This window comes from Homarus americanus, unplaced genomic scaffold (genome assembly GCF_018991925.1).
Source record: "Homarus americanus isolate GMGI-L3 unplaced genomic scaffold, GMGI_Hamer_2.0 scaffold35307, whole genome shotgun sequence".
Lineage (NCBI taxonomy): Eukaryota > Metazoa > Arthropoda > Malacostraca > Decapoda > Nephropidae > Homarus > Homarus americanus.
The window spans coordinates 37,128-65,000 of NW_024752564.1; the positions used below are offsets into that span (position 1 = coordinate 37,128).

Below are 27,873 nucleotides of genomic sequence, written 5' to 3' on the forward strand. Positions count from 1 at the left end.
AACCCCCCACTCTAACGTGTACCTTCCCCAATACACGGTGAAGACACTGAAGCACCCTGCAACTTTTATGGTTTGGGGGTCTTGGGTATTATGGTGTTGGGAAACTGGTTAGGTTAAGTTGAGATCATGAACCAGTACAATTACTTGGAACTGCTGTGTGAAAATTTTTTACCTTCATCATTCGAGAAAGCCAAAGCAGACATTTTTGTGAAAGATGGTGCCCCCAGACACAGTGGATGAAGGACTGTGAAGTGAACTATTTCAGTGACTGGCCAGGCAGTAGTCCAGACTTAAATCCCATTGAAAAGTTCTGGGCAATCATGAAAAGACACCTTCGTGACATGAACACGCTTTCTATTCCCAAGCTAGAGGCAGCAATTAAAGAGGTCTGGGCTTCTTTGACTCCTGAACTACTCCAAAACCTTGCTGAAAGTGCTCCAAGGAGGCGCAAAGGCTGTCTGAAACGGAAGGGGAATGCAACAAAATACTGAGTGAGGTGGTTAAGTGTTATTTCTCTTCGTTTTAGTGACTTAACCTTATTTTTTTTTCTGTTCGCGATTAACTTTACGCGCAGCACGAATTTCAGTGACGATTACAGGAGGAATTAATAAATTTGCTAATTTGATCTTAAAATATTTTAAATGGAGGATTTTAACAAACTTTATAGCTAGAAAGTAGGAGAGTTTTTAAGATGTGACATAAGGTTAGGTTAGCGTTAGGGTGGTTAATCTTTAGGTGAAATAAGCTGGGCCTAATCTTCAGGTAATTCCTAAATATTTAAAGGGTAAGTGACATAACTCCTGGTCACATGTAAATGAAATATGAATAAGGAAATACATCGCCGGAGTTTTAAACATCTTTCCTCACCGACAAAGAGCCTTCTTGTAGGAATTGTTTACAAGCGGTAGTTTTAATTGCTTGAACCTCTTCCCCTTCGTGTGGGACCAAGTAGGGTAGGGTTGGTAATCCTGTCACCTTCGCTAATGCATTATGGGTCGTCTTACTCGTGTTTACATTACAACAGCTGGCGGTAATATCAAGACTAATGTACTCTCATCATGAATAATTTATTCCACTCAATCAACAAGGCCAAGTCCTATACCTCATAGAGAACGGGAGTTATTAGTTCATTTGATTGGGGAGGAAAAAGTTCTGCAGAATAATAACACATGCGGAAAGATTGTTGGTTTAAAGAAGCAAGCATGGATGCGGATAGCAACCAGTTTCAACGCTGAGGGATATGGGCCTCGGCGATCTGAACAACTAAGGAAGATCTGGGAAAGCATTAAAATAAAGCAAGTTCAAAAAGTTGTATTTTGTTGCCAAGTTGGTTACGTTAAGTAGGGTGAAAATGACTACAACCTCTCGCACAATTTACCCAATTCAATTATATGGGAGGAAGAGACTTATTTGGTTCCCATCTCACAAAATATTTTTTTTTTCAGTATTATCGTACCAGCGTTAGTAAGATGAGAGGACTCCAGCAGCTGAACGAGCTTACATTTGGCAATAACACGAAACACGTCTTTTGAAAATGTCATAATATTGAGAAAAATATGAAGTTCGCGTCATATTTCCCGCCTCTGCTGACGGTCGTGTAATATTTCAAAGTGATTCTGATCTTTTAAAATGTTGTTTTTGCATAATGTAGTATTACTGTTACGTAATTTGTCTTAGTATGCCTCATTGTGGGTAAAAATAAGTATATATTAAATGCATCTTCCGAAAGCGTGAATTTGCTACCAGAGTTTAACAGTTAATTCATGTATAATACTTTTGATAAACCTTCTACATACTTATGTTTGAAATAATGAATGTATGTATCTTTATATAATTTAGCTAAATATCTTTGTCAGAAACGGTCATCCCAACGATTATGAATAAACTCGTTTAGAAATACATCATTACTTCAGAACAAAATCGTACAGCTGAGAAAAAACCCACTATAGTTACCGCTTCAAATTCCAGTATTATTAGTTCGTTTCCCCGCCACCATTCTCCATCGTGCGCTGCAGTTAAAGGTCCTTCACATTTAAAACTATGGTGTTCGACGCAATGACCCCCGTCAAGGGAAGATGTTGTTTAAAACTCCGGGCGATGGACCGAGTGTAGACATTAAGGGAGAGGGAGCCGAGTGTAAAATATTATTGATGCCTAAATATACAATGCCTCTGTGGGTAAATCTTCTTGTGTTTAGTTAAGCAATACTAATAATAAGGGTAAGGACATTATCTCTGGTATTGTCAGTCAGCTAATTAACGGTTGCAAGCTTAGTGACGTAACCACTTGGGGAAGGATTTATCCCTTTGTATTTTATCAATCAGCCAATCAACAGCTGCAGGTTTGTGACGTCATCTCTCGGGGAAAAGGTCCAACCCTCTCGTATTTTGTATATGTAAATATGACAATAAATTTTGGAATGCAATTCATTTCAGGAAAAAAAAAGCTATATCATTATTGTCCTAACACTCTCATGACAACTTCTGCAGTCAGCTAAAGTATTGGAACATGGGGAACATATAACTAACATTTTGTTTAATGCCGCATATACTTTTTAAAACCTAAGTATAAACTTTATAAAATATCTAATAATTATGCAAATACATAAATAAAGTATTTTGATATGAAGGGATTCTAAGCCGATTTTGATTGTCAGATAAAAAACAACAACAACATATAAACTCTTAAATCATATATTAATATATTTTAAACAGATCATTTACTGTTGTTGTTTTATGAGTTATTAATTATATATCAAATGAGAGACTTTTTTACCGAAATAATTTGATTTTTGAAAATATAAAACTTAATTTTTCGTCATCTCTTCCTGGTATATTTTTAGGTCGGGTCAAAGTCTTAATAGGTCCGTCGGCCACACGCGCTTTGGCTGCAGATGTTCTCACGGCAGCGCGACCACATTGTAAATAGAATCAATAGAATCTAGGTGGAAGAACCGTTTACAAACATATAAATACGTATATACACTATGTCAATCATAAATACCCATACACACATAAGTATATACACAAACATTGGGCAGCTGTATATACACAAGAGTTCATACACTCCTATACATAAGTTTGATCTCATACAAAACAGCTCATTCAAGTATATATATGTACATAATTACACATACGTATATTCTGTAAAAACTCACAAGACAGATGGTGATGCAGATGTGAAGGAAGAGGAGAGGAGGAGGAAGAGAAGGAGAGGAGAGGAAGGAGAGAAGGAGGAGGAGGAAGAGATTGGCCCACCAGCAACAAGGTCAACACAAGGTACTGGACAACACTCTCCTGGGCGTAGTCGTCGTCACCATCCCCACCACGACGCCCCACCACCACCTCACGCCGTCTCCCCACGCCCGTATACGCCCCCAGTGCGCCTCCAGAAGCAGCAGCAGATGCACGCCCGCCAGTAGGACGTGGGAGGTGGGCGTGGATGCCTTGCTAGCAGCGTTGGGTTGCAAGTCGTGTTGCATGGCGGCAGGCGCCTCCTCTGCAACAAGGACACCTGAATACGTTATCTTAAAGCTTCCTGGTCACGTGTTGACTAATGCTCAATAAATTCTAGCTTATACATAAAGTAATTCTGCCTTGATATGCATTCTAGCTTGGTATGAATTATAGCTTGATATGTAAATTCTGGCTTTTATAAATTATGGCTTGATAAAGTACACGAATTCTGGCTTGATAGGAATTCTGGTTTCATTTTAGCTTCATGTATATAAATTCTGGCTCGGTGTACATACTTCTAACTTTATTATTCAAAACTTTGATAAATTCTGGCTATTGTCATTAATACTGATGGCGGCTTGCAAGGCTATCATAAATTCTCAATAATGCCACTCACAAATTCTCTCTTCACCCTTAAATTCTTTCACCATACTCAAATTCTACCTTCACACACACACACACACACACACACACACATCCCAATCTTACCTTCACTAATATTAATATACAATCACAAATACTAATCCTAATTACTACTTTTACCTAATAACGCTACAGGTGTGTCAGGTAACTCCGTCAGGCAGGTAACTCCGTCAGGCAGGTAACTCCGTCGGGTAGTTAACGCCGTCAGGTAGTTAACGCCGTCAGGCAGGTAACTCCGTCGGGTAGTTAACGCCGTCAGGTAGTTAACGCCGTCAGGTAGGTAACTCCGTCGGGTAGGTAACTCCGTCGGGTAGGTAACGCCGTCAGGTAGGTAACGCCGTCAGGCAGGTAACTCCGTCAGGCAGGTAACTCCGTCGGGTAGGTAACGCCGTCAGGTAGGTAACGCCGTCAGGTAGGTACTTACCGTCCAGTACATGTATAGCGACAGTGGCAGGTCTGGCATTAGCGGGAGCACAGGTGTAGTTCCCGGCATCTCTCCAGGTGGCATGAGTGACCAAGAGCCAGCTGGTACCCGCATGTTTGTCAGTCACCAGCTGAACGCCGCCACGACCACCTGCGTTGATCTCCTCCACCTCCACGCTAGTAGCTGGAGTTCAGGGAGTCAACGCTGTTACACACACACACTCGTGGTAGGTGGAGTTAAGTAATGGATGACTTTGTTTATGTTATAAGTAAGTTCAGTTCAGTTCACTTATGGCAAAATATTAAGTAAGTTCAGCTCACTTATGGCAGGATATTAAGTAAGTTCAGCTCACTTATGGCAGGATATTAAGTAAGTTCAGCTCACTTATGGCAAGATATTAAGTAAGTTCAGCTCACTTATGGCAGGATATTAAGTAAGTTCAGCACACTTATGGCAAGATATTAAGTAAGTTCAGCTCACTTATGGCAAGATATTAAGTAAGTTCAGTTCACTTATGGCAAGATATTAAGTAAGTTCAGCTCACTTATGGCAAGATATTAAGTAAGTTTATTAAGATATTAAGTTCAGCTCACTTATGGCAGGATATTAAGTAAGTTCAGCACTTATGGCAGATATTAAAGTTCAGCTCACTTATGGCAAGATATTAAGTAAGTTCAGCTCACTTTGGCAAGATATTAAGTAATTTCAGCTCACTTATGGCAAGATATTAAGTAAGTTCAGCTCACTTATGGCAGGATATTAAGTAAGTTCAGCTCACTTATGGCAAGATATTAAGTAAGTTCAGCTCACTTATGGCAGGATATTAAGTAAGTTCAGCACACTTATGGCAAGATATTAAGTAAGTTCAGCTCACTTATGGCAAGATATTAAGTAAGTTCAGTTCACTTATGGCAAGATATTAAGTAGAATCACCTCACCAATGTTAAGTTGCTTAAATAAGTGTGTGTGTGTTGACTTCTTTCACTTATGACAAGATAAAAGTAGGTTCATTTCACTTATGGAGATTTAGTAAAGTAGGAACACCTCCCCTTAACTTATAAAACATGACCACCTCTCTTAAGTAATTGTAAACAGACACTTAAGTCATAAAGTGTCATCTCCATGTTTAAGTAGTTAAGTAACGTATATGAAATATGTAATCTTTTAAGTTATTACTAAGGCAAGAGAGGGCGTGGTACTATGAACATGGGAGGGCGTGGTACTGTGGTCATGGTACTCACTGTGGCGTGGCAAGGTGTGGTACCAGGTGACAGGTGAGCCGCGGACGTTGCCAGTGACAATACAGGTGATGTTGATGTCACTGCCAGCCTTCATAAACATCTGGTGAGTTCCCTGAATCTCCGCGCTCGGTACTGAAAACATTATTATGAATGAACCTTCCCGACCACCACGAACCCGGGTACGTATCCTGAATTAAGATAATGGGCTGGGTTAATATTGGTGAGTTGTTATTATTATTATTATTATTATTATTATTATTATTATTATTATTATTATTGTTATTGTTATTGTTATTATTATTATTATTATTATTATTATTATTATTATTATTATCATCATCTTAATACCCTAAACTATCAGTGTTTTTATAATTCTTAATAACATTCATTAAAAACAATTTCTATCGCTATTACGTTCCAATACTTATTTTTCACCAATGACAAGAATATCACTACACTTTAACTTTTAGTCATTAGGATACGAGTATTCTTACTAAATTGCTAATAATAATTTATCTCCCAAGTACAGATAACCTAATTAGGTAAGGTATTATAACTAGTGCATCATTAATTACATTACAATTCCCCAGGTACAGGTAAATTGATTCTAAGAATATAATTACATAGCCATTAATTACATCTTACAGGTAAACTAATTAGTAGAATGCTATATTTAATTCACCTTCAGGTAAATTAATTAGTAGGCTATTATAACTACACAACCATTAATTAATCTCTCAGGTACAGGTAAACTAATTAGTAGAATGCTATATTTAATTCACCTTCAGGTAAATTAATTAGTAGGCTATTATAACTACACAACCATTAATTAATCTCTCAGGTACAGGTAAACTAATTAGTAAGATATAACTATGCAACAAATTATCTCATCTCACAGGTAAACTTAGGTCACGACTCACCGACCACACTTAGAGTAAACCTCCTGAAGATTTTGGGTTGCGTGGAGACCTGACACTCGTACACGCCGGAGTCGCTGACGAGGGGCGCATCTACCTGTAGTGTCCAGTACGGGGAGCCCACCAGGTGTAGCGCCCTGAAGCGTCCGTCGGTCGTGTAGGTGAAGGCGCCCGTGGTGAGGACGTGGAGGTCCTTCCGCCGGATCCACGACACCTGAAAGACGGACGGACGGACGGATGACTGAAAGGAAGGAATGAGTGAATGAAGGATGAAAGAAAGGAAGGTAGGATGAAAGTAAAGGAAGGAAGGAAGGAATGAAGGATGAAAGAAAGGAAGGAAGGATGAAAGAAAGGAAGGTAGGATAAAAGTAAAGGAAGGAAGGAAGGAAGGAATGAGTGAATGAAGGATGAAAGAAAGGAAGGTAGGATGAAAGAAAGAAAGGAAGGAAGGAAGGAAGGAATTTAGTTATGGTGGTTGAGATTAGATATCTATCTATCGTGAATATGAAGGTTTTGTGAGTAAACAAGAACACTGTAAGAAGGAATAAAAGATAAAGAGAGAGAGAAGGGAATTGAGGAAGGGAGAGAGAAGAATGAGAGAAGGGAGAGATAGAAGGTAGGGAGAGGAAGGAGGAAAAGATAGGGGGAGAGTTAGTGAGAGGAAGGTAGAAGGGGTGAGTGAATGAAAGGAAGAATGTGTGAGAGGGAAGGAGAAAGGAGAGTGATTGGAAGGGAGTGAGAGGGAAGGAGAAGGGTGAGAAGGAAGGGAGTGAGTGAGTGAGGGAGAGGCCTGCAGGAAGGGTCTACCTGATGGAATTACTTTCTCCGGTAGAGAAAAAAGTCGACCAGCCACAGGTCCCTCTCTCTCTCTCTCTCTCTCTCTCTCTCTCTCTCTCTCACTTTTACCGTTCTCTCATTTTTTATCTCCATTTCTCAATTTTACCCTATCTCTTTCTCTCTCTCTCTCTCACCTCACTTTTACCCCCTCTCTCTGTCTCATTTCATAACTCCTTCTGCATCCATTATCGCCCCCCCCCACCCGTCACTATCTCATCAGCGTCTCTTTATCTCTTGTATTTCTTTTCGCTTATCTCACAAAAGGTATTAGGAGAAGAGACTGAAGGGTGAGGTGGAGAGACCGAAGGGTGAGGTGGAGAGACTGAAGGGTGAGGTGGAGAGACTGAAGGGTGAGGTGGAGAGACTGAAGGGTGAGGTGGAGAGACCGAAGGGTGAGGTGGAGAGACTGAAGAGTGAGGTGGAGAGACTGAAGGGTGAGGTGGAGAGACAAAGACGAGATCGAGCGAGACAGTACTTGGACACAATTCATTACATTATCTTCCTCCACTATACCGTACACTCTCCCAGTACGACAATAACGCGTAACTTAATCCATTTTCTACATTTTTCGACAGTTGTTCTGATTAATATGTCCATTACTTACAATATATCTCCGTCCGTTGTTATGTTTGTGTTAATTAACTCAATTGTGAATGCAAGTTTGGTTCAGCTACAAATGCTACCAAGTTTGTTTACATTAGGGAATTCTTCATCTAAAAACTTGTGTTGGCTGGAAAACATCAAAATTATGATGGCGTGTTGTCGTTATGTTTCACACTTACGATTTAGAAATGTGGATTTATTTCTCCGGGGAATTATTACTAACTGTGCAACCTCTTTTTATATCACAAGCGTTTGATACTGTCCCCCGAGAGCTATGAAAAATACGTTAGTCGTGCGTCAGGCAGAGCGGGGTGGACAAAGCCACCCATCACCATGTTATCGCGCCGAGGTCAGATGGCTTGACAGGATGAGTCGCTATATTTCTTTGTACAGTATTTCGTTTGTGTTCCTCAGCTGGGAAAACGAATGCTATTTTACCTACTGTATATATCAATAAAATAAAGCTTTTGGGGTCGTTATATTCTGCGTCAATACTAAATGGATGACAGCAATAATCAGATAAAACACAGAAACAATGAATAAATAACAATCTAGTGAGTGAGGATATTGTAGCAGGTGTGTGTTGTGTAGTGTAGTGTAAGCCGGATGTGAGACATAAATGGCTGGCAAGAGCTGTCAAGGTTCAGTGTTAACACGAGAGAGACGAAGGTTTAATGTACACAACTGTAGCGCTGCCAGACGTATGTTCCCGCCTCACTAAACAATCATTTTACGATACTTCACTCCCATTTCTTTCCTTACATAAAAAACATACACACATATATACATACATACATACATACATACATTACATAATCTCTCACACGAGCCCATCACAGTTCGTAGAATAAGCTAATTTAAAAATATATTTTCTGTAATAGCTAACTTAAAAATATATTTTCTGTAATAGCCGTTACTTCTCTCTCTACCATCACTCGCCTCCCCCTCCCTAACCCCCCTCCCCCTGGCTGATGCCCCCCCAGTATCTCTCACACACGGTGGGGGAAGAGTCTTTCTATTTTCCTCAAAGTCAATATTTCTTCCAGCGGACAGACTCACGAAATAAAAAATATACTTTTTCTCTTTCCATTCTTTATTACAGTCCTCCCTATCTCCCTCCTTTCCTTCCTCCTCCTCTCCTCTCTCTCTCCACAACCTTCCCTTTCCACCCATTTCCACCCCTCCCTAATTCCCTCCCTCACATGAAAAATACAAAACGATTACAATATCCTCGCTCATGGTTGGTTGGCCGAAGGGAATGAATTATTAAAAGCGTTTCAGTCAGTGTGTGGGGGGGCAGCCGCAGAGTCTAGGTTTATTAATGCATCGCCAGCACGGGCATTCAACACTGCTCGACGGCAATCCCTCTATCTAAACTGACTTAAATTCGCCTCCCATATTCTGGCAATGGCGTTCATCTATGGTCTGAATTTCAGGTACTTATCACTGATGTGCCTGATTAATAACACTGTGTCTATACCTTTAAACACTGGGGACTGGACACAGGGGGTACTATCACAGATCTGGCAACACTATAATCATGTCTATATACACATCATACAGACAGACACATGTTTATGGGAGTGTTCTCAAGGTGGAGGTTGACAGCCACAGGTCTCAAGTTGTTCCTTCAAAATCTTGCATATTGTCCTCCTGCAGCCAGATCACTTATGCTGAACCACTCCTGAACATGTGTGTGTGTGTGTGTGTGTGTGTGTGTGTGTGTGTGTCCAGCCTTTCTTCCTCCCCATTCCTTTAACGCACCAATTTTCCTTCCTGCCTTCCTTCCTTCCTTCCTTCATATTCCTCTTCACACTGTAACCATTCATTCTTCTCGCCACTCTATTGACATCAGCTGTGTGTATCTGACCCAATTTCGGTGTGTGTGTGTGTGTGTGTGTGTGTGTGTGTGTTTTCTCAGTTTATTTCTAGTACTCCTTAACGCCATCACACACCAGAGGTATTAAGTTTTCCTTCTGGTTTTTCTATTAACACTCCAAGCTTCGAGGTGTAGAATACAAATTGGAACTGAAAATAAGTGTTTGTGAATTCGTATCATTTTAAGTTATGTCAACATATCTTTGTAATGGTTATCTTAAAACACATGTAATTCCCTTTTCTAATTGTGTTATCGTAGCTTTCTAGTATGGCTTAATATTGAAGTTATTTTGAGTGTATTCTTGAGTTTGTATATGGGAGAAACTCAACATTAATCAGGCATTGTGTTTCAGAGAGAAGAGGAGCGTAGAGGTGAGAATTAAACTTCCTCACATCAACGTAAACAAACGCCACCAGCGACCGAACACAGCCCTGACGAACACACGCACTACCTCACAACTCCCTACCGTCATTCCTACAGCAGTTTTGACAATGCCTTCCCGTATCCAGTTACAGATAAGAAGCTAACTCTTATCTCCAACTTAGATAACAGATGACTGAATATATTATCACGTAGAATAAAGCAGATACAGAATAAATATGATGAAATAGAGAAATACAGAGAAAATATAGGAATAGAGAGTAACAGAAATTATCATAACTACACCCAATGTCACGTAATGTAATAGAGTGAATAATAATCATTTAGGGAAGACATAAAGGGATATAGAGTAAATGAGTAATAGATTAAGTAAGTATAGCCATAGAGTAGACAGAGTTATATTGAGGACAGTAAATATAGCCGTATAGACTTAGCCATATACAGTAGACATGGTCATATACAGCAGCCATAGAGTAAATATAGCCATTTTGTGTAGGTATATAGAGTGAGTGGAGGCGGTAAGTGTCGAGGCTCCACCATGCAGCTGTGAGCAATAACCAAGTTAGATTGGTTCACTCCATTCAGGGAAATTCCTGAAGCAGTCCACCACCTGCCTCCCTCCCTCCCTCCCTCCCTCCCTTCCTTCTTCCCTCCCTTCCTTCCTTCCTTCTTCCCTCCCCGTCTATCTCTTTCTCTATCCTCCCCTTCTGCCTGCCTGATCTTCCCCTGCCCCTGCCTCCCCCTTCCTGCCTGCCTCCCTCTCTCCCTTCTATATTTCTTTCTCTATCCCTCCCCCTGCCTCCTTTCCTTCGTCCCTTCTCCCACTTCTATCTCTCTTTCTCTCCCTCCCTTCACCCTTTCTCCTGTCTTTCTCTCTCCCTCCCTCCGTTTCTCTCTCGCCCCTCCCTCCAGTCTCTCTCCCTTCCTCACCGCTTGTTGGAGAATTCCGGATCAAGAGAGGGAGGAAAAGTCCTACTTCTCCCTTCCACCAGGGAGGGAGAGAGGAAGGGAGGGAGGAGTGAAGGGAGGGAGGAGTGAAGGGATAGAGGAATAGATGACGAACAGAGGAATGGAGTGAGTAAGGGAGAGATCGGATGAGTGGGGGAAAGAAGAAAATAGGGAGGGAGGAAAGAAGGTTCTCCTGGTCTATTGTGGGTCAACAGGTGATATAAACAGCTGCTCCTCCCGTAATGTAGAACCTTTCAGAGTGAGCGTGAGATGTGGCGGGTCTCTCCCTCACAAGTCACCCTCCCTCACACGTCACCCACCCTCCCTCACACGTCACCCACCCTCCCTCCCTCACACGGGACCCACCCCCACACGTCACCTCCCTCACGTCACTCCTCTCCCTCACATCCTTCTTCCTCACACATCCTCACTCTCCCTCACATGCCCTTCCTCCCCGTCACCCACCCTCCTCACGTCACCCTCCCTCCCTCACACGTCACGCACCCCTCCTCCCACACAGGACCCACCCCCACACGTCACCTCCCTCACACTCACTCCCTCCCTCACATCCCCTCTTCCTCACGTCCTCCTCTCCCTCACACGTCACCCTCTCCCTCACGTCACCCTCTCCCCACGTCACCCACTCTCTCACGTCACTCCCTCTCCCTCATCACCCTCCCTCACATGAGGTTTTCCTAATCATCCTGAGAAAAATACATTACTGAAGGTATTTTGAAGATTCCAACCTGGCTCGTGATGGGAAGGGTGATGGGAAGAGTGATAGGGTGAGTGGGTGATGGAAGGTGAAAGGAAGGGAGGAATGAGGAGAGGAGGACGAAGGGTGATGGAAAGCAGTGAAGAGGGAGAATGACGAGGAAGGGTAGGAATGGGATATGATAGAGTGAGGGGGTGATGGAAAAGGTGAAGAAGAGGAATAGGGGAGAGACGATCAATGATGGGAAGGAAACAATGATGGGAGGAGGGTGGTGAGGCAGGTGACGTGTGAAGGAGGTGACGTGTAAGGGAGGGTGAGCATGTGAGGTGCGTGTGAGGAGGTGACGTGTGAGGAGGGTGACGTGTGAGGGAGGTGACGTGTGAGGAGGATGACGTGAGGATGACGTGTGAGGGAGGATGGCGTGTGAGGGAGAGTGACGTGTGAGGGAGGGTGACGTGTGAGGGAGGTGACGTGTGAGGAGGATGGCGTGTGGGGGAGATTGACGTATGAGGAGGGTGACGTGTGAGGGAGGATGACGTGTGAGGGAGGATGGCGTGCCTTCTCCCTCCTCTCTCCTCCACCTCCCTTCCTTCTTGGTGACCCTGGGGAGGATGATATATATATATATATATATATATATATATATATATATATAAATAAGGACAAGTGACGGAGGAAGAGGACCATCAAGGAAGAGGCGAAGGACCAGACAGAAGGGAGGAGGAGGAGAAGAAAGAAGAGGGCCAGGAGGAGGGAGGAGGAGGAGGAGGAGGAGGGAGAGAAGAGGGCCAGGAGGAGGGGAGGAGGAGGAGGAGGAGAGAAAGAGGGAGGCCAGGAGGAGGAAGAACTAAGAAGAAAGAGAAAGAAGAAGAGACACTTGACAAAAACGATGAGGAGAAAAGAATGGGGTTAAAAGAATGCAGAGGAGACAAACACCGAAGTAAGGAGAAGTTCATGGAGACACAATGGACGAGAAAAAAAAAAAGAGATAATGAGAAAAACTTGAGAAATAACGTAAGGTATTTCTTAAGGCTAGTGATAATAGGAAAGGGAAGGGGTTTGGTTTAGTGTTGTCGCATCTTACATAAAAACAACGGCAGTAATAGTTTCCTTAGAGCCAACAGCGGTGAGGGAGAGTGGGAGGGAGGAGGAGGAGGGAGGAGGGAGGAGGAGGAGGGAGGAGGGAGGAGGAGGGGGAGGGAGGAGAGTGGGAGGGAGGGAGGGAGGAGGTGGGAGGGAGGGTGGGGGGTGTGGGTGAGAGGGAGGAGGATAGGAGGGAGGGAGGGAAGGGAGGAAGGAGGAGGGAGGGGAAGGAGGAGGAGGGAAGGAAGGAAGGAGGAACGAAGGGAGGGATAGTAGGAGTGAGGGAAGGAGGGAGAGTAACATACTTTCTCCTCTCCCTCACTCATCTCACTTCACCTCTCCTCTCCTCACCTCCTCCCCAATATCATTTCTTATCCCGGTTATCGTGGGTGGGCAGGTAGGTGAGGTGGGTGGTGGATGGGCGTTCAGGTGGGTTGGGTGTGGACGTGTGAGGCCAAGTAGCACTCATTACCTGTCCACAGTGGTACTGGAGAGCCGGGACTACCTCGCTCTACCTAATCTATTTTTTCTCTGTTATTTTGCGTTTTTGAGAGTACATGTTCTCTCTCTCTCTCTCTCTCTCTCTCTCTCTCTCTCTCTCTCTCTCTCTCTCTCTCTCTCTCTCTCTCTCTCTCTCTCTCTCTCTCTCTCCAACTGCTGTCTCAAACACACTCACTCCCACTCACTCCTCATACACACACACACACACACACACACACACACACACTAAGTAACAGTCTATGAATAACACTCGCATTACACTTACAGTCTATCGTAACTGGAATACACATCACAGTAAGTCAGTCAATCAGTGAGTGAGTCAGTAGTCTTGAGAATCTAGTTAAGACACTCATAAAACTGTATATTACTTTATGTATTTTGTAAAGTGAAGTTATAAAGCCACTCTCATTCCCTCTCATTCCCACACTCAAGTCTCTCCCACTCATCACACACTTTTACACTCTTTCCCACTCATTTACGCACTCCTACACTCCTTCCACTCATCACACATTCATACACTCCCTTCCATTTTTCCCTCACTCCCATACTGTACCACTTACTCCCACTCCAACACCTCCTCCCACTCATTCTCCCTTTTAATTACATTCAATCTCCCTTCCACTCACTCTCACTCTCTCTTCCACTCACTCCCACAATTCCTCCCACTCTCCTTTCCACTCACTCCCACTCTCCCTTCCACTCACTCCCACTCTCCCTTCCACTCACTCCCACTCTCCTTTCCACTCACTCCCACTCTCCCTTCCACTCACTCCCACTCTCCCTTCCACTCACTCCCACTCTCCCTTCCACTCACTCCCACTTTCTCCTTCCACTCCTCCCACTCTCCTTCACTCCTCTCCCTCTCCCTTCCACTCCTCCCTCTCCTTCCACTCCTCCCACTCTCCCTTCCACTCACTCCCTCTCCTTCCACTCCACTCCACAATCCCTTCCTCACTCCCACAATCCCTTCCCTCTCCTCCCCTCTCCCTTCCACTCACTCCCACAATCCTTCCCTCCTCCCTCTCCCTTCCACTCCTCCCTCTCCTTCCTCCCTCCCCACAATCCCTCCACTCACGGAATCCTTCAACAGTTCGGGGAATTGAGGGAAGATGGGGGATTGTTTGGTGACCACCCCTAGTGGATGTTGTTGGTACCCTGACCCTCCGTCCACAAGACTGTCCTCCTCCTCCACAAAGACTTACCATCACTCCTCTTGCTGCTCCTCCACAAGACACCATCCTCCTCCTCCTCCTCCACAAAGACACCATCCTCCTCCACCTCCTCCACAAAGACACCATCACTCCTCCTCCTCCACAAAGGAACACACCCAACACTCCTCCAAAAAGACACCATCACTCCTCCACAGACACACCATCCTCGCACTCCACAAGACACCATCCACTCCTCCACAGACACCATCACTGCTCCTCTACAAAGAGACACCATCACTCCTCCACAAAGACACCATCACTCCTCCTCCACAAAGACACCATCACTCCTCCACAAAGACACCATCACTCCTCCACAAAGACACCATCACTCCTCCACAGAGACACCATCACTCCTCCACAGAGACACCATCACTCCTCCACAAAGACACCATCACTCCTCCACAGAGACACCATCACTCCTCCACAAAGACACCATCCTCCTCCACAAAGACACCATCACTCCTCCTCCACAAAGACACCATCACTCCTCCTCCACAAGACACCATCACCCTCCACAAAGACACCACCTCACCTCCTCCTCCTCCCACAAAGACACCATCACACCTCCCTCCTACAAAGACACCACCTCCTCCTCCACAAAGACACCATCCTACTCCTCCAGACACCATCACTCCTCCACAAAGACACCATCCTCCACACTCCTCCACAAAGACACACCATCACTCCTCACAAAGACACCATCACTCCTCCACAAAGACACCCCAAAGACACCATCACCCCTCCTCCTCCACAAAGACACCATCACTACTCCTCCACAAAGACACCATCACTCCACAAAGACACCATCACTACTCCACAAAGACACCATCACTCCTCCACAAAGACACACCATCCTACTCCTCCACAAAGACACCATCACTCCTCCACAAAGCACACACCATCCACTCCTCCTCCACAGACACCATCACTCCTCCTCCACAAAGACACCATCACTCTCCTCCACAAAGACACCATCACTCCTCCCTCCCACAAAGAACACCATCACTCCCTCCCTCCACAAAGACACCATCACTCCTCCACAAAGACACCATCACTACTCCTCCCAAAGACGCCATCACTCCTCCATCACCACACTCCTCCTCCACAAAGACACCATCACTCCTCCTCCACAAAGACACCATCACTCCTCCTCACTCCCTCCACACAAGACACACCATCACTCCTCCACAAAGACACCATCACTCCTCCACAAAGACACCATCACTCCTCCCCTCCACAAGACACCATCACTCCTCTCCACAAAGACACCATCCTCCTCCACAAAGACACCATCACTCCTCCAAAAAACACCATCCTCCTCCTCCCACTCCTCCAAAGACACCACCTCCACAAAGACACCATCCTCCTCCACAAAGACACCATCACTCCTCCTCCACAAAGACACCATCACTCCTCCACAAAGACACCATCACTCCTCCACAAAGACACCATCACTCCTCCACAAAGACACCATCACTCCTCCACAGAGACACCATCACTCCTCCACAAAGACACCATCACTCCTCCACAGAGACACCATCACTCCTCCACAAAGACACCATCACTCCTCCTCCACAAAGACACCATCACTCCTCCACAAAGACACCATCACTCCTCCACAAAGACACCATCACTCCTCCACAAAGACACCATCACTCCTCCACAGAGACACCATCACTCCTCCACAAAGACACCATCACTCCTCCACAGAGACACCATCACTCCTCCACAAAGACACCATCACTCCTCCTACTCCACAAAGGTATTCAACAAGGCTCTAAACATTTCCATTTAATTAAAAGTGTTTTTGTCTGTTTCCTGGTGACCATGTTGGATGTAAATGACCTTAGAGTAAAAGGTTGTCCTCCTCTGTGACCTTTGACCTCTTTTGTCCTCCCCCTGTGACCTTTATTGTCTTCCCCTGTGACCTTTGACCTTTCTTGTCCTTCCCTGTGACCTCTCTTGCCCCCTCATGCCCCTCATGTGACCTCTCTCTTCCTCCCCTGTGACCCCTGTTCTTCCTCTGTGAATTCTGACCATTTTCTCCTGTGACCTCTGTTGGCCTCCTGTGACATTTGACCTCTGTTGTCCTCTTCCTGTGACACGTGTCCTCCTGTGGCATATCTCTCCTCCTCTCCTACCTCCACCTCCCTCCCCCCCTCCTCCCACGATCTCACACACCAAAACTTTTTTTATTTATTTATTTGTATAATATAAACCTTAGTGTTCATAAACATTATCCCGGTGGGTTATACTCTTTGAGGACGATGGTTTAACCCTTTGAGGACGATGGTTTAACCCTTTGAGGACGACGGTTTAACCCTTTGAGGACGATGGTTTAACCCTTTGAGGACGATGGATTAACCCTTTGAAGATGATGGATTAACCCTTTTCCCTTCCCTATGTAGCCAACCTCCCTCCCTTATGTACCGAACTTCCTCCCTATCTTTCTCCCTCTCTAACTCCCCACCCCCACTCTATGTAGCTAACCTCTCCTCCTTCATCCCTATATTGCCCCCACCCCCTCCCTCCCTCCTGTCCGCCCTGGACCAACCTCCTTGCACTGAGGGAATAAATGATTGGCTTTACTGTTTTACTTGGAGGGGGAGTGGGATGGGAGTGGAGTGGCGGAGTAGAAGGAGGTAGAGTGGAGTGAAGGAGTAGTGACGGGGTAAAGGATCGAGAATAAAACTTGAGGATTATACTCTTAATAAACACTAATGGTCCTGTATTCCCTTGAAGATATTTCCTAAATCGTAAAAAAAAAAAAAAGCTTAAGTTATCTTGTGTTCCCTTGTAGCTGTCCTCCTCCTTCTCTCCAGCTTAAAACATTAGGGGCGGGAGGGGGACAATCAGCTTTTGAGGAGTAATGTTTATGTTTATGTTTATACTCATGGTCTCTTGAGTTCCTACAGACATTAAATATAAGTAACTGTGTCTTTATCCTCCAGTAACACTCAGCGACAAGGGGGGGACACATATACTGACTGACTGACTGACTGACTGACTGAATGACTGTTCGAGCGCCTCCGGTTTTGCAATTTCGCGCTGACTGAAATTTGTGTCGTAACTTAATTGAGTCGAAGGGACGAGTTCACGCATTTCCACCCGCGTCGTCTCGATAATTTACAGTATGTTGTGGTATACCCTGTCTCCTCTTCCTCTCTTCATCTCCCCTTTTCCCTATTCAGTCTCTTTCTGCTCTCTCCCTCCTCTTTCTAATTCCTTCCCCTCCTTTACGTCTCTCCCTCCCCTTCCTTCCTTATCCTCCTCCTCCTCCTCTCTCTCTCTCTCCTACTTTCCCTCCCCTCATCTCCTTCTCTCCCACCCTCTTTCCTGCCCTCTCCCATCCCCTCCTCCTCCCCTTCTTCCCCACCTATCTCCTCCTCCTCTCCCCCCCCCACCTATCGCCTCCTCGCTTGTATTAAGACATCTACTCTCCGGTATTATTGAAGATGTTATTGCGGAAGTCAGTCATTCTCGTCGTGGTTGTGGTGGTTGCGATTGTGAACATGGTCGTTAATGTGGTCGTCGTGGTTTTGATCGTCGTGGATGTGGTTAAGGATGTGAACGTAAACTTGGTGGTAATTGTGGTATTCGTGGTTGTGGTAGTCATCGTTGTGCTCGTAGTTACATCCGTGGTCGTAGTTATGGCCGTGGTGGTCATGGTTATAGGTAGTGGTAGTCGTGGTTATAGGTAGTAGTGGTGGTGGTGGTTATAGGTGGTGGTGGTGGTTGTGGTTATAGGTGGTGGTGGTGGTATAGTCGGTAGTTGCTGGATACCAGAGTGGTGGTGGTGGTCAAGTAAGTTATAGGTGGTGGTTGTGTGGTTATAGGTAATGTAGTAGTGGTTGTAGTTATAAGAATGTATTAATTGGTGGTCGTGGGGGAGTTAAAGATTTTCTCCCGCAGGTCATAACAGCTGGGGGGGGAGGATAAAGGGAGGCTCCCTGCTGGCTGGCTGGCTGCACACACACACACACACACACACCTCAATCCCCACACCAACACACACACACACACACTCAAATCCCCCACCAACATCTCACACCTACACAATTAAGTTCGGATTGTACATGAGATAACACCGCCCAGAGGCAATAGAGGTGAAAATAGTACCTCTAACATGACACCACCATAACAGAGTGTAAGATGGTGACGTGTACCTGAGAGAGAGTGTGTGTGTGTGTGTGTGTGTGTGTGTGTGTGTGTGTGTGTGTGTGTGTGTGTGTGTGTGTGTACCACCGTCTGTACAAAGAAAAAAAACATTAGAACAAAAAAAGGAATAAATAAAATTACAGAAAGAAAACAAAAGAATAACGAGAAAGCAAAAATAAATAAGAAAATCTGAAAAATAACCAAAGGAAAAGGTAAAATAAATCAAACATATGAAAAAAAAATCAACAGAATTAAATAAAACAAAGAAAAAACAATAAATAAAATCATTTTTTTATATCATAGAATCGCAACAGAGTGATGTCACTTTAGCGCGGGAAAAAATAGCGAGATATTTCTAATCTTTTTTTTCCTTTATACAGTTTATATATATTCTAAATGATCGGCTTCTGGAAAAGAGTTTAATAAATTACTATAAAAACCCATTAACTTAGAACCAGGCACTTAAATGAGACACTTAATACGAGAGATATATATTTTAAAACACTTACAATGACTACTAAACGAATAGGTAAAATATTATTGACCATCTGAGCATTTATATTTCATAGTTATGTTTCTGTTGTATATAAGACCGCCACTACAGGCAGATGACAGGCGTACGATCGTCAGACGGATGGATGTATTATATAAGCTTATATTGGGATAGATAGTAGGAGGAAGAAGGGTTGGAGTGGTGGGAGTTTCGAGGCGGGGAGTTACACAAACACTTCCCAGCGAACATCCAGCTCAACACCTTACCAGTAAACACCTTCCCAGCGAACATCTTATCTCTTTCTCTCTCTCTCCGTGTTACTCACCTCCTTGTCTCTTATGTTTACTTAATATTCCAATAATATCTCAAAATTATCGAAGAAATATCCAAATATATTTAAAATTATGATAAATTGGTTAATACTTTTGTCTCCTTTTGGCAATAATTTTCTAGGTCTTTTATATTGTGGTAACGCGCGCGCACGCGCACACACACACACACACACACACACACACACACACCTCACCCTCACCTTAAACGTCTCATTCCTCGGGAAAGAGAAGTTCCTCCCTACACGAGCCTTACTTTACACGTACAAACTACAGCTTTATGTCTGGACCTAACCTGACCTGACCTGACCTAACCTAACCTGACCTGACCTGACCTGACCTAACCTAAACCACAAGTTGTTGGGTTGTGACAGTCGCATCACAGCGGCTGTCATTCTGTCATAAGCACCTCTTGTCACGTCTCACTGTCACGGGGCACCCCCTGTCACGTCTCACTGTCACGGGGCACCACCTCTTGTCATGCCACACTGTTACGGGGCACCCCCTCTTGTCACGCCACACTGTTACGGGGCACCACTTCTTGTCACGCCACACTGTCACGGGGCACCCCCTCTTGTCACGCCACACTGTCACGGGGCACCACCTTTTCCCCAGGCCACACACTGTCACAGGGCACCACCTTTCCCAGGCCACACTGTCACGGGGCACCACCTCCTGTCACGCCACACTGTCACGGGGGCACCACCTCCTGTCGCCCACACTGTCACGGGGCACCACCTCCTGTCACGCCACACTGTCACGGGCACCACCTCCTGTCCGCACACTGGGCACCACCTCCTGTCACGCACTAAGGGCTCACCTCTGCCAGAGCCACACAAGACAAGACTCACACAAAACACACACACACACACACACACACACACACACACACACACACACACACACACACACACGCCCACACACACTTCCCTATGCTTCCGCGTAGAAATTTCCTCTTCCTGGGCAGAGTTGGTAATAAAAACACTGTGGTTATTCTTATTTCTCTATCCACACATTTATCGGTTTACTCTATCTATCCTTCTCTTTCTTGTGTGTATTTGTTTATTGGTGTTTTATCTATCTATACATTTATTTGGTGTTAATTTTGTTTATTAATCTTCCAGTTTCTTGTGTGTCTGTGTTCGCTGTAGATACATGATGGGGAGAAAGAGTAAAGAAGGAATGGAAGAGAGTGAAGGAGTGAGGGGGAGAGAGAGAGAGAAACAGGAGGGAGGGAGAGATGAAGGGGAGGGAGAGAGAGGAAAGAAGAAATGGAAGAGAGTGAAGGAGGGAGAGAGAGAAACAGGAGGGAGGAGGGAGGAGAGAGAGGAAAGAAGAAATGGAAGAAAGTGAAGGAGGAGAGGAGAGAGAGAGAGAGAGAGAGAGAGTCCACCTCATTTTCTTCAAGATTGGAAAACCACCCCGTAACGTACTGAACAGCTGTGACCCTCGCTGTTGGCACTGGCACTCTGACCTTCTGGCACTCTTAGCTCAGCACCCATAATGGCACTCTCTCACCTCTAATAAACTTCAATTCACAGGGTTAATAAAGTTCACACGGTCAAGTTCTACATTAATAAAGTCGTCTGCTTCTACACCCAGGGCAACCATCTTGTAGCTTCCAGAGAGAGAGAGAGAGAGAGAGAGAGAGAGAGAGAGAGAACAAAGTTTCCTCACCTCACCAAGACTTGTCGTCATCACCTTTGACTAAGTTCAGTGGCGACCCCAGGTAGTGATGGTATGTTGAGGGAAGTTTAGGGGCGGTCAGGGGAGATCTGGGGGAATTTGGGAGGTGGGGAGATTGGGGGTGGTTGGGGAGACTTAGGGGTGGTTGGGAGATCTAGGAAGGTTTGAGATTTTGGAGAATTTGGGGAGACTTAGGGATGGTTGGGGAGATCTAGGAAAGGTTTGGGGGGAATTTTGGAGAAGTTGGGGAGACTTAGGGGTGGTTGGGGAGATCTAGGAAGGTTTGAGAGATTTTGGGAAATTGGGAGAGTTAAGGGGTGGTTGGAATCTAGAAAGGTTTGGGGGAGATTTTGGAAATTGGGGAGACTTAGGGGTGGTTGGGGAGATCTAGGAAGGTTTGGGGGAGATTTAGGGGTGGTTGAGGAGACTTAGGGGTGGGGAGATCTAGGAAGGTTTGGGAGATTTTGGAGAAATTGGGAGACTGAGGTGGTTGGGAATCTAGAGAAGGTTTGGGGAGATTTTGGAAATGAGGAAAGATGTACTGTCTCTCGTTTGGGAGGAGATTAAGTCTCTCTCTCTCTCTCTCTCTCTCTCTCCCCCCTCATTTGTGTGAGAGGTCTCTCAAGGAGGTGAAGTGCTTCGTAATGATTATCTCACCTCGTCTCTCACCTGACTATAAAAAGATACTTGTCTCATCGTCTCTTGTCTCAGTCTCTCTCTTATTGATGGGAGAGAAGAGGTTAAAAAGCCTTGTCGTTGCTTCTATCTTTCCAGGAGCTATACCACTTGAAGGTCGAGGATGAGCTATACCACTTGAAGGAGGAGCTATACCACTTGAAGGACGAGGAGGAAAAACCACTTGAAGGTCAAAGACTCATCAAGGAGTTTGGTGGGATTATTTACAGCCAGGCGTGTGACCTTTTAAGCCTCCTCCCCTAGTGTGTGTGTGTGTGTGTGTGTCAAGACAAGAAGCTCCCAGAGGCATAATCTTGGTATGTGAAATCTTCCTTCCAAGACAAGAATAGATTGAGAATTTCTTGAAGGTAAACATTACTTCAAACAACTCGAGAGAGAGAGAGAGAGAGAGAGAGAGAGAGAGAGATACCTTGTGCTTAATTACCAAACAATCTCAAGTCTCATATCAACCACATGTAATAAAATCATTGCGTCATCACTGCTTGGTTGCTGTTGACGTCATAGAAAGAATTTACAAATACCCCTACTATCATGGTTGGCCTCTCGTATAAGTCCACTACTACTAACATTATTACTACTACTACTGTTACTACTTTTATCATTGCTACGTCTATAACTACTACTATCACTACTACTACTACTACTACTTCTACATCTGCTGGTACGGTCGACCTCTCGTTCTCAACCGCAAAACTTTCCACATTTTCGACTTCCTCTCCAGAACTAGTGAGTCATTGTTACTGTGAAACTCTTTTAAAAAATGTCACTTTAGATGTTCCTCTCTCTTAAATGTCTTCGTGACGTCAGTGTACCCCAATCCAAAATAGCCGCCATTATATAAAAAAAACCCCAGAAAAACAAACTTTATACATTTTCCTGTCCAAAAGTTCGGGTTTAATTTTTCTGAACGTGTGTAGGAAAGGTTTCTTGCGCCTGACGTCAGCATTAACCACCCAAAATGGACGTCATGATCTCATTAACCTTTTGTAATTGCTTGTAATCAACTCACAAAAGACCCAATTAATTTTTTTTTTTGCGCTAAAACTGTTAGGGATAAATTAGGGTAAAATCAAACCTTTTTATACATTTTATGAAGAGTAACTATACATGAACAGTAACTATACATGAACAGTAACTATACTATATGAGTTATAATTAAAGGGTACAGAGCCACCTAGATGAGTTTGACCTCTGACCTAACCTCGAATGTATTTGCCGTGTCGACCATAGACAGGTTAAGTCAAGTGAAGATAAGACACCCCCAGCTTATTTCACCTTAATGCTAACTTAAACCTAACCTAAACTAACAAGTCTAACCTAACCTAACCTAACCTAACCTAACCTAAACCCAAATTAATTCAAGCTAATATAAGCTAAACAAATCATTCCTAACCCAACCTAATTTAACCAAACCTAATCTAATCTAATCTAATCCAACTTAACCTAACCAAACCTAACCCAACCAAATCTATATTAAACCTAACCTAACCTAACCTAACCACACCCACACAACCCAAAAACAAAGATGGCCGCCAAGATCACACCCAGACTACACCTCACCCAAAATCGTTCCCTGGGGGTCTTGACACCACCTTAAACCAGGGTCTTATGATGGTAGCTGCTCTAGACGACACCCACTTAAGACCAGGGGATAAAAAGACCTAATTTGCATACTATACTAACCTACCATGCTACTAAGACACTTGATGGAGGAGCACTGAAAATTATATGGCTCTTGAGACATTAAACTATTTCTCACGAGACATTCAACTCTATGGCTCTTGAGACATTAAACTCTATGGCTCTTGAGACATTAAACTCTATGGCTCTTGAGATATTAAACTCTATGGCTCCTGAGACATTAAACTCTATGGCTCTTGAGACATTAAACTCTATGGCTCTTGAGACATTAAACTATGGCTACTGAGACATTACACTCTATGGCTCCTGAGACATTAAACTCTATGGCTCTTGAGACATTAAACTATGGCTAATGAGACATTAAACTCTATGGCTCCTGAGATATTAAACTCTATGGCTCCTGAGACATTAAACTATGGCTACTGAGACATTACACTCTATGGCTCCTGAGACATTAAACTCTATGGCTCCTGAGACATTAAACTCTATGGCTCCTGAGACATTAAACTCTATGGCTCTTGAGACATTAAACTCTATGGCTCTTGAGACATTAAACTCTATGGCTCTTGAGACATTAAACTCTTTGGCTCTTGAGACATTAAACTCTATGGATCCTGTGACATTAAACTCTATGGATCCTGTGACATTAAACTCTATGGCTCCTGAGACATTAAACTCTATGGCTCTCGAGACATTAAACTCTATGGCTCCTGAGACATTAAACTCTATGGCTACTGAGACATTAAACTCTATGGTTCCTGAGACATTAAACTCTATGGCTCCTGAGACATTAAACTCTATGGCTCCTGAGACAATAAACCTTCTTAGCATCCTCGTAACTTTTAGAGCTTCTTCATTAACCGGTTATGGGAAAAGGTAGGTTAATGGTACAGGTATGATGGTGGTTTTTTATGGCGTCGATTTTACACGGAGACTCTAGTCAGATTAATAATGTTGTTGGGTAAATTAATTTTTGGTGGGTGGTTGTGGTTAAGATTCAACTACCCTAACCTAATCTCTCTCTTAATTTAACTCTAACTTAACTTAACCAGACTTTACCTACCCTAACTTAATCTACCTTAATATTACCTATCTTAACCTAACTTAACATAACATAACATAACATAACATAACATAACCTAACCTGAACTTGCGAAACCTAACCAAATCTAACATAAGCTACCCTAACCTAACTTAACCTGACATAACCTAAGCTAACGAAACCCAAATTAACCTAACCTAACCTAACCTAACCTAACCTAACCTAACCCAACCACATCAAACAACAATCAACTCACCTTTCTGTCAACAAGGTTCCTCACTCCGCAGGTAAGATTAGCAGGAACGCCCTGTGAGGTGGTGACGTGGACGGTGGTGTTAAGAAAGTAGGGGCAGGTATCACACGTCTCCACCTTCCTCCCTCCTCCTTCATCAGGCTCGTCGTCACCTCCTCCCTCCTCCGGCGCCACCACCGACCCGTGAGCCAAGCCTAGGGAGGGGGGGGGGTGTTGATTAAGACACATGACGTCATTACTTGGCTTTAAGTATGATGATAGTGTGTATGTGTGTGTGTGTGTGTGTGTGTGTGGGTGTGTGTGGGTGGGGTGTGGGTGTGGGTGGGTGTGGGTGTGGGTGTGATATTTGCTGGCTGGGATATAGACAGATACACAGATATATACTAGATACAGACAGACAGTGAGTGATAGATAGATGGAGAGAGAAAGCGAGAGAGAGAGAGAGAGAGTTTGGCAAAAAATAACTAAAAAAAAAAACATCAACACCAAAAAAACAAACAATAAAACATCCACCTTCCTATTTACTGTACTGACGTAAACACACCAGACTGACCACAGGGACCTACCATCCCCTCACTGTCATCATCATAGGAACAAAAACACCCATAACTTCTCAACACCTGAAAGGAATACAGTAGTTATCGAACTCATCCAAGATCTTAAGGAGTTACATTCACGTATTAACTTATAACAAAATATAATGAAAACAATTTAAGTTATCGCGTGGACAAGATGTATAGACGGACGCAGGGTGGGGTAGACGGACGCAGGGAAGGGGTAGACGGACGCAGGGTGGGGTAGACGGACGCACGGAAGGGTAGACGACGCAGGGAAGGGGTAGACGACGCAGGGTGGGTAGACGGACGCAGGGTGGGTGCAGAGGACGCACGGAAGGGGTGCAGACGACGTAACGGAAGGGGTAGACGGACGACGGAAGGGGTAGACGGACGCACGGAAGGGGTAGACGGACGCACGGAAGGTAGACGGACGCACGGAAGGGGCAGACGGACGCACGGAAGTGTAGACGGACGCACGGAAGGGTAGACGGACGCACGGAAGGGGTAGACGGACGCACGGAAGGGGTAGACGGACGCATGGAAGGTAGATGGACGCACGGAGGGGATAGACGAATGGATGGACGCACGGAGAGAGGTAAACACACGCACGGACTGATGGAGATTATTCGCACATCACCCGCCTGCGGTATAATGAAAGAGTAAAAAAATAAGTTAAGTGTTAAATATTAATACCATGACCCTCGGTAATTTGTATGTAAATGAGGTAACTTAAGCTCACCAGGTGTCGTCAGCCGTCTGGGTGTTATCAATATACAGGACACTACACCCTCCTTCCACCCCTACACCCTCCCTCCACTACTACACCCTCCTTTAACGCCTACACCCTCCCTCCACGCCTACACCCTCCCTCCACGCCTACACCCTCCTTTAACGCCTACACCCTCCCTCCACGCCTACACCCTCCCTCCACGCCTACACCCTCCTTTAACGCCTACACCCTCCCTCCACCACACACCCTCCCTCCACCACACACCCTCCCTCCACCACACCCTCCCTCACGCCTACACCCTCCCCTCCACCACACACCCTCCCTCCACCACACACCCTCCCTCCACGCCCACATCTCCCTCTCTCCACCACACATCCTCCCTCCACACACACACCTCCTCCACCCACACACCCTCCCTCCACCACACACCCTCCCTCCACGCCTACACCCTCCCTCCACCACACACCCTCCCTCCACCACACACCCTCCCTCCACCACACACCCTCCCTCCACCTCTACAAGCCTCGCTACAGTCTTCACCGTTTCTCTTTAAAATGAATCATGTAGACATTACTGTATCACTCAATGTTAGGAAAAAGTTCTCTTCTTTATAAAACAGTAAATTACAGCAGTTTGTAAATACGGGAGACAATTGTTTTCCATTTAATATATCAGGATAATATATTGTACTTAAAATTACAAGAATATAAATTGGATGTAATTTTTATTATTTTTTAAACACCAAAACGAATGTAATTTTTTTATTTAATTAACCTAGAACCTTTAAGTTGGAGATAATATAAAGAAAATAATTGAAATATATGAAGATTTTTATATATTTTTCCCACCAATTAATTAAAATATATATTCACAATACCATAAAAAAAAACGGGAAGAAATTTATAAGTTTTTTTTCCCTTTATAGAAAACGTTTAATAATTTCAGGCGTAACTAAACGAATAAATATAACCCGTATCTCTCTTATGTTAGTTAGGTAAATCATTATTTCCGCTAAGCCCTTTGAGGACAGGTAAAAGTGTTGACCTGAGCTGGATTCATCTCTGCTGGAATAACGACCTCTTCTAAAAATTACACAGGGGGAGGAGAGACTTAATAATATTGTAATTTTGAGTTTTTTTTTTTTGGTTTTCTCCATATTATAAACTTTTCGAATATTTTTTTTTTCTATCCAATCTTTATGACAGTAATTTGCATATTAATTTTATCTTTTACTTTTTTCCTCGTAGTAATTTTGGGGTATTATTTTTTCTTGGGGGGAGGGGAGGGGAAGGGGGAGGGGAGGGAGGGGAGGTTTAGTATGTGTGTGTTTTATGGGTGATTAAATATGTAATTAGGCATACAGACGTACGAACACTAACAACGAGGAATTAAAACAGACGTGGAGGAGGAGGGGGGGGGAAGGGGATAGGAAGAGGAGGAGGATTATAGAAGGACATGGAGGGGTAAGGAGTAACGAAGGAAGGAAGGAAGGGAACACAGCAGCTTACATTAACTCACCACTGACTAACGTGTACAGCTAATCTGAAGACAATAGGTCAAGGCACTGTTGAAATCTGGCCCAGAAACAGCGATCTCCCCTCCCCCTCCTCTTCCTTCCCTCGCCCCATCCCTCACCTTCACGGTTTCCTCCCCCTCCCTCCCCTCATCGT

General features: G+C 44.4%; 1 protein-coding gene across 1 annotated transcript; it reads right to left on the minus strand.

The window, feature by feature from the left end:
* Positions 1 to 1,830: 1,830 nt before the first annotated feature.
* On the minus strand, positions 1,831 to 25,144 carry LOC121855134. Its single transcript, XM_042350001.1, has 5 exons — positions 24,920 to 25,144; positions 6,464 to 6,674; positions 5,544 to 5,675; positions 4,303 to 4,485; positions 1,831 to 3,498 (listed from the first exon to the last, which is right to left on the minus strand). Exons 1-5 carry the CDS (start codon positions 25,142 to 25,144, stop codon positions 3,269 to 3,271), a joined length of 981 nt encoding a protein of 326 aa, XP_042205935.1. The 3' UTR covers positions 1,831 to 3,268.
* Between the last annotated feature and the right edge of the window lie 2,729 nt (positions 25,145 to 27,873).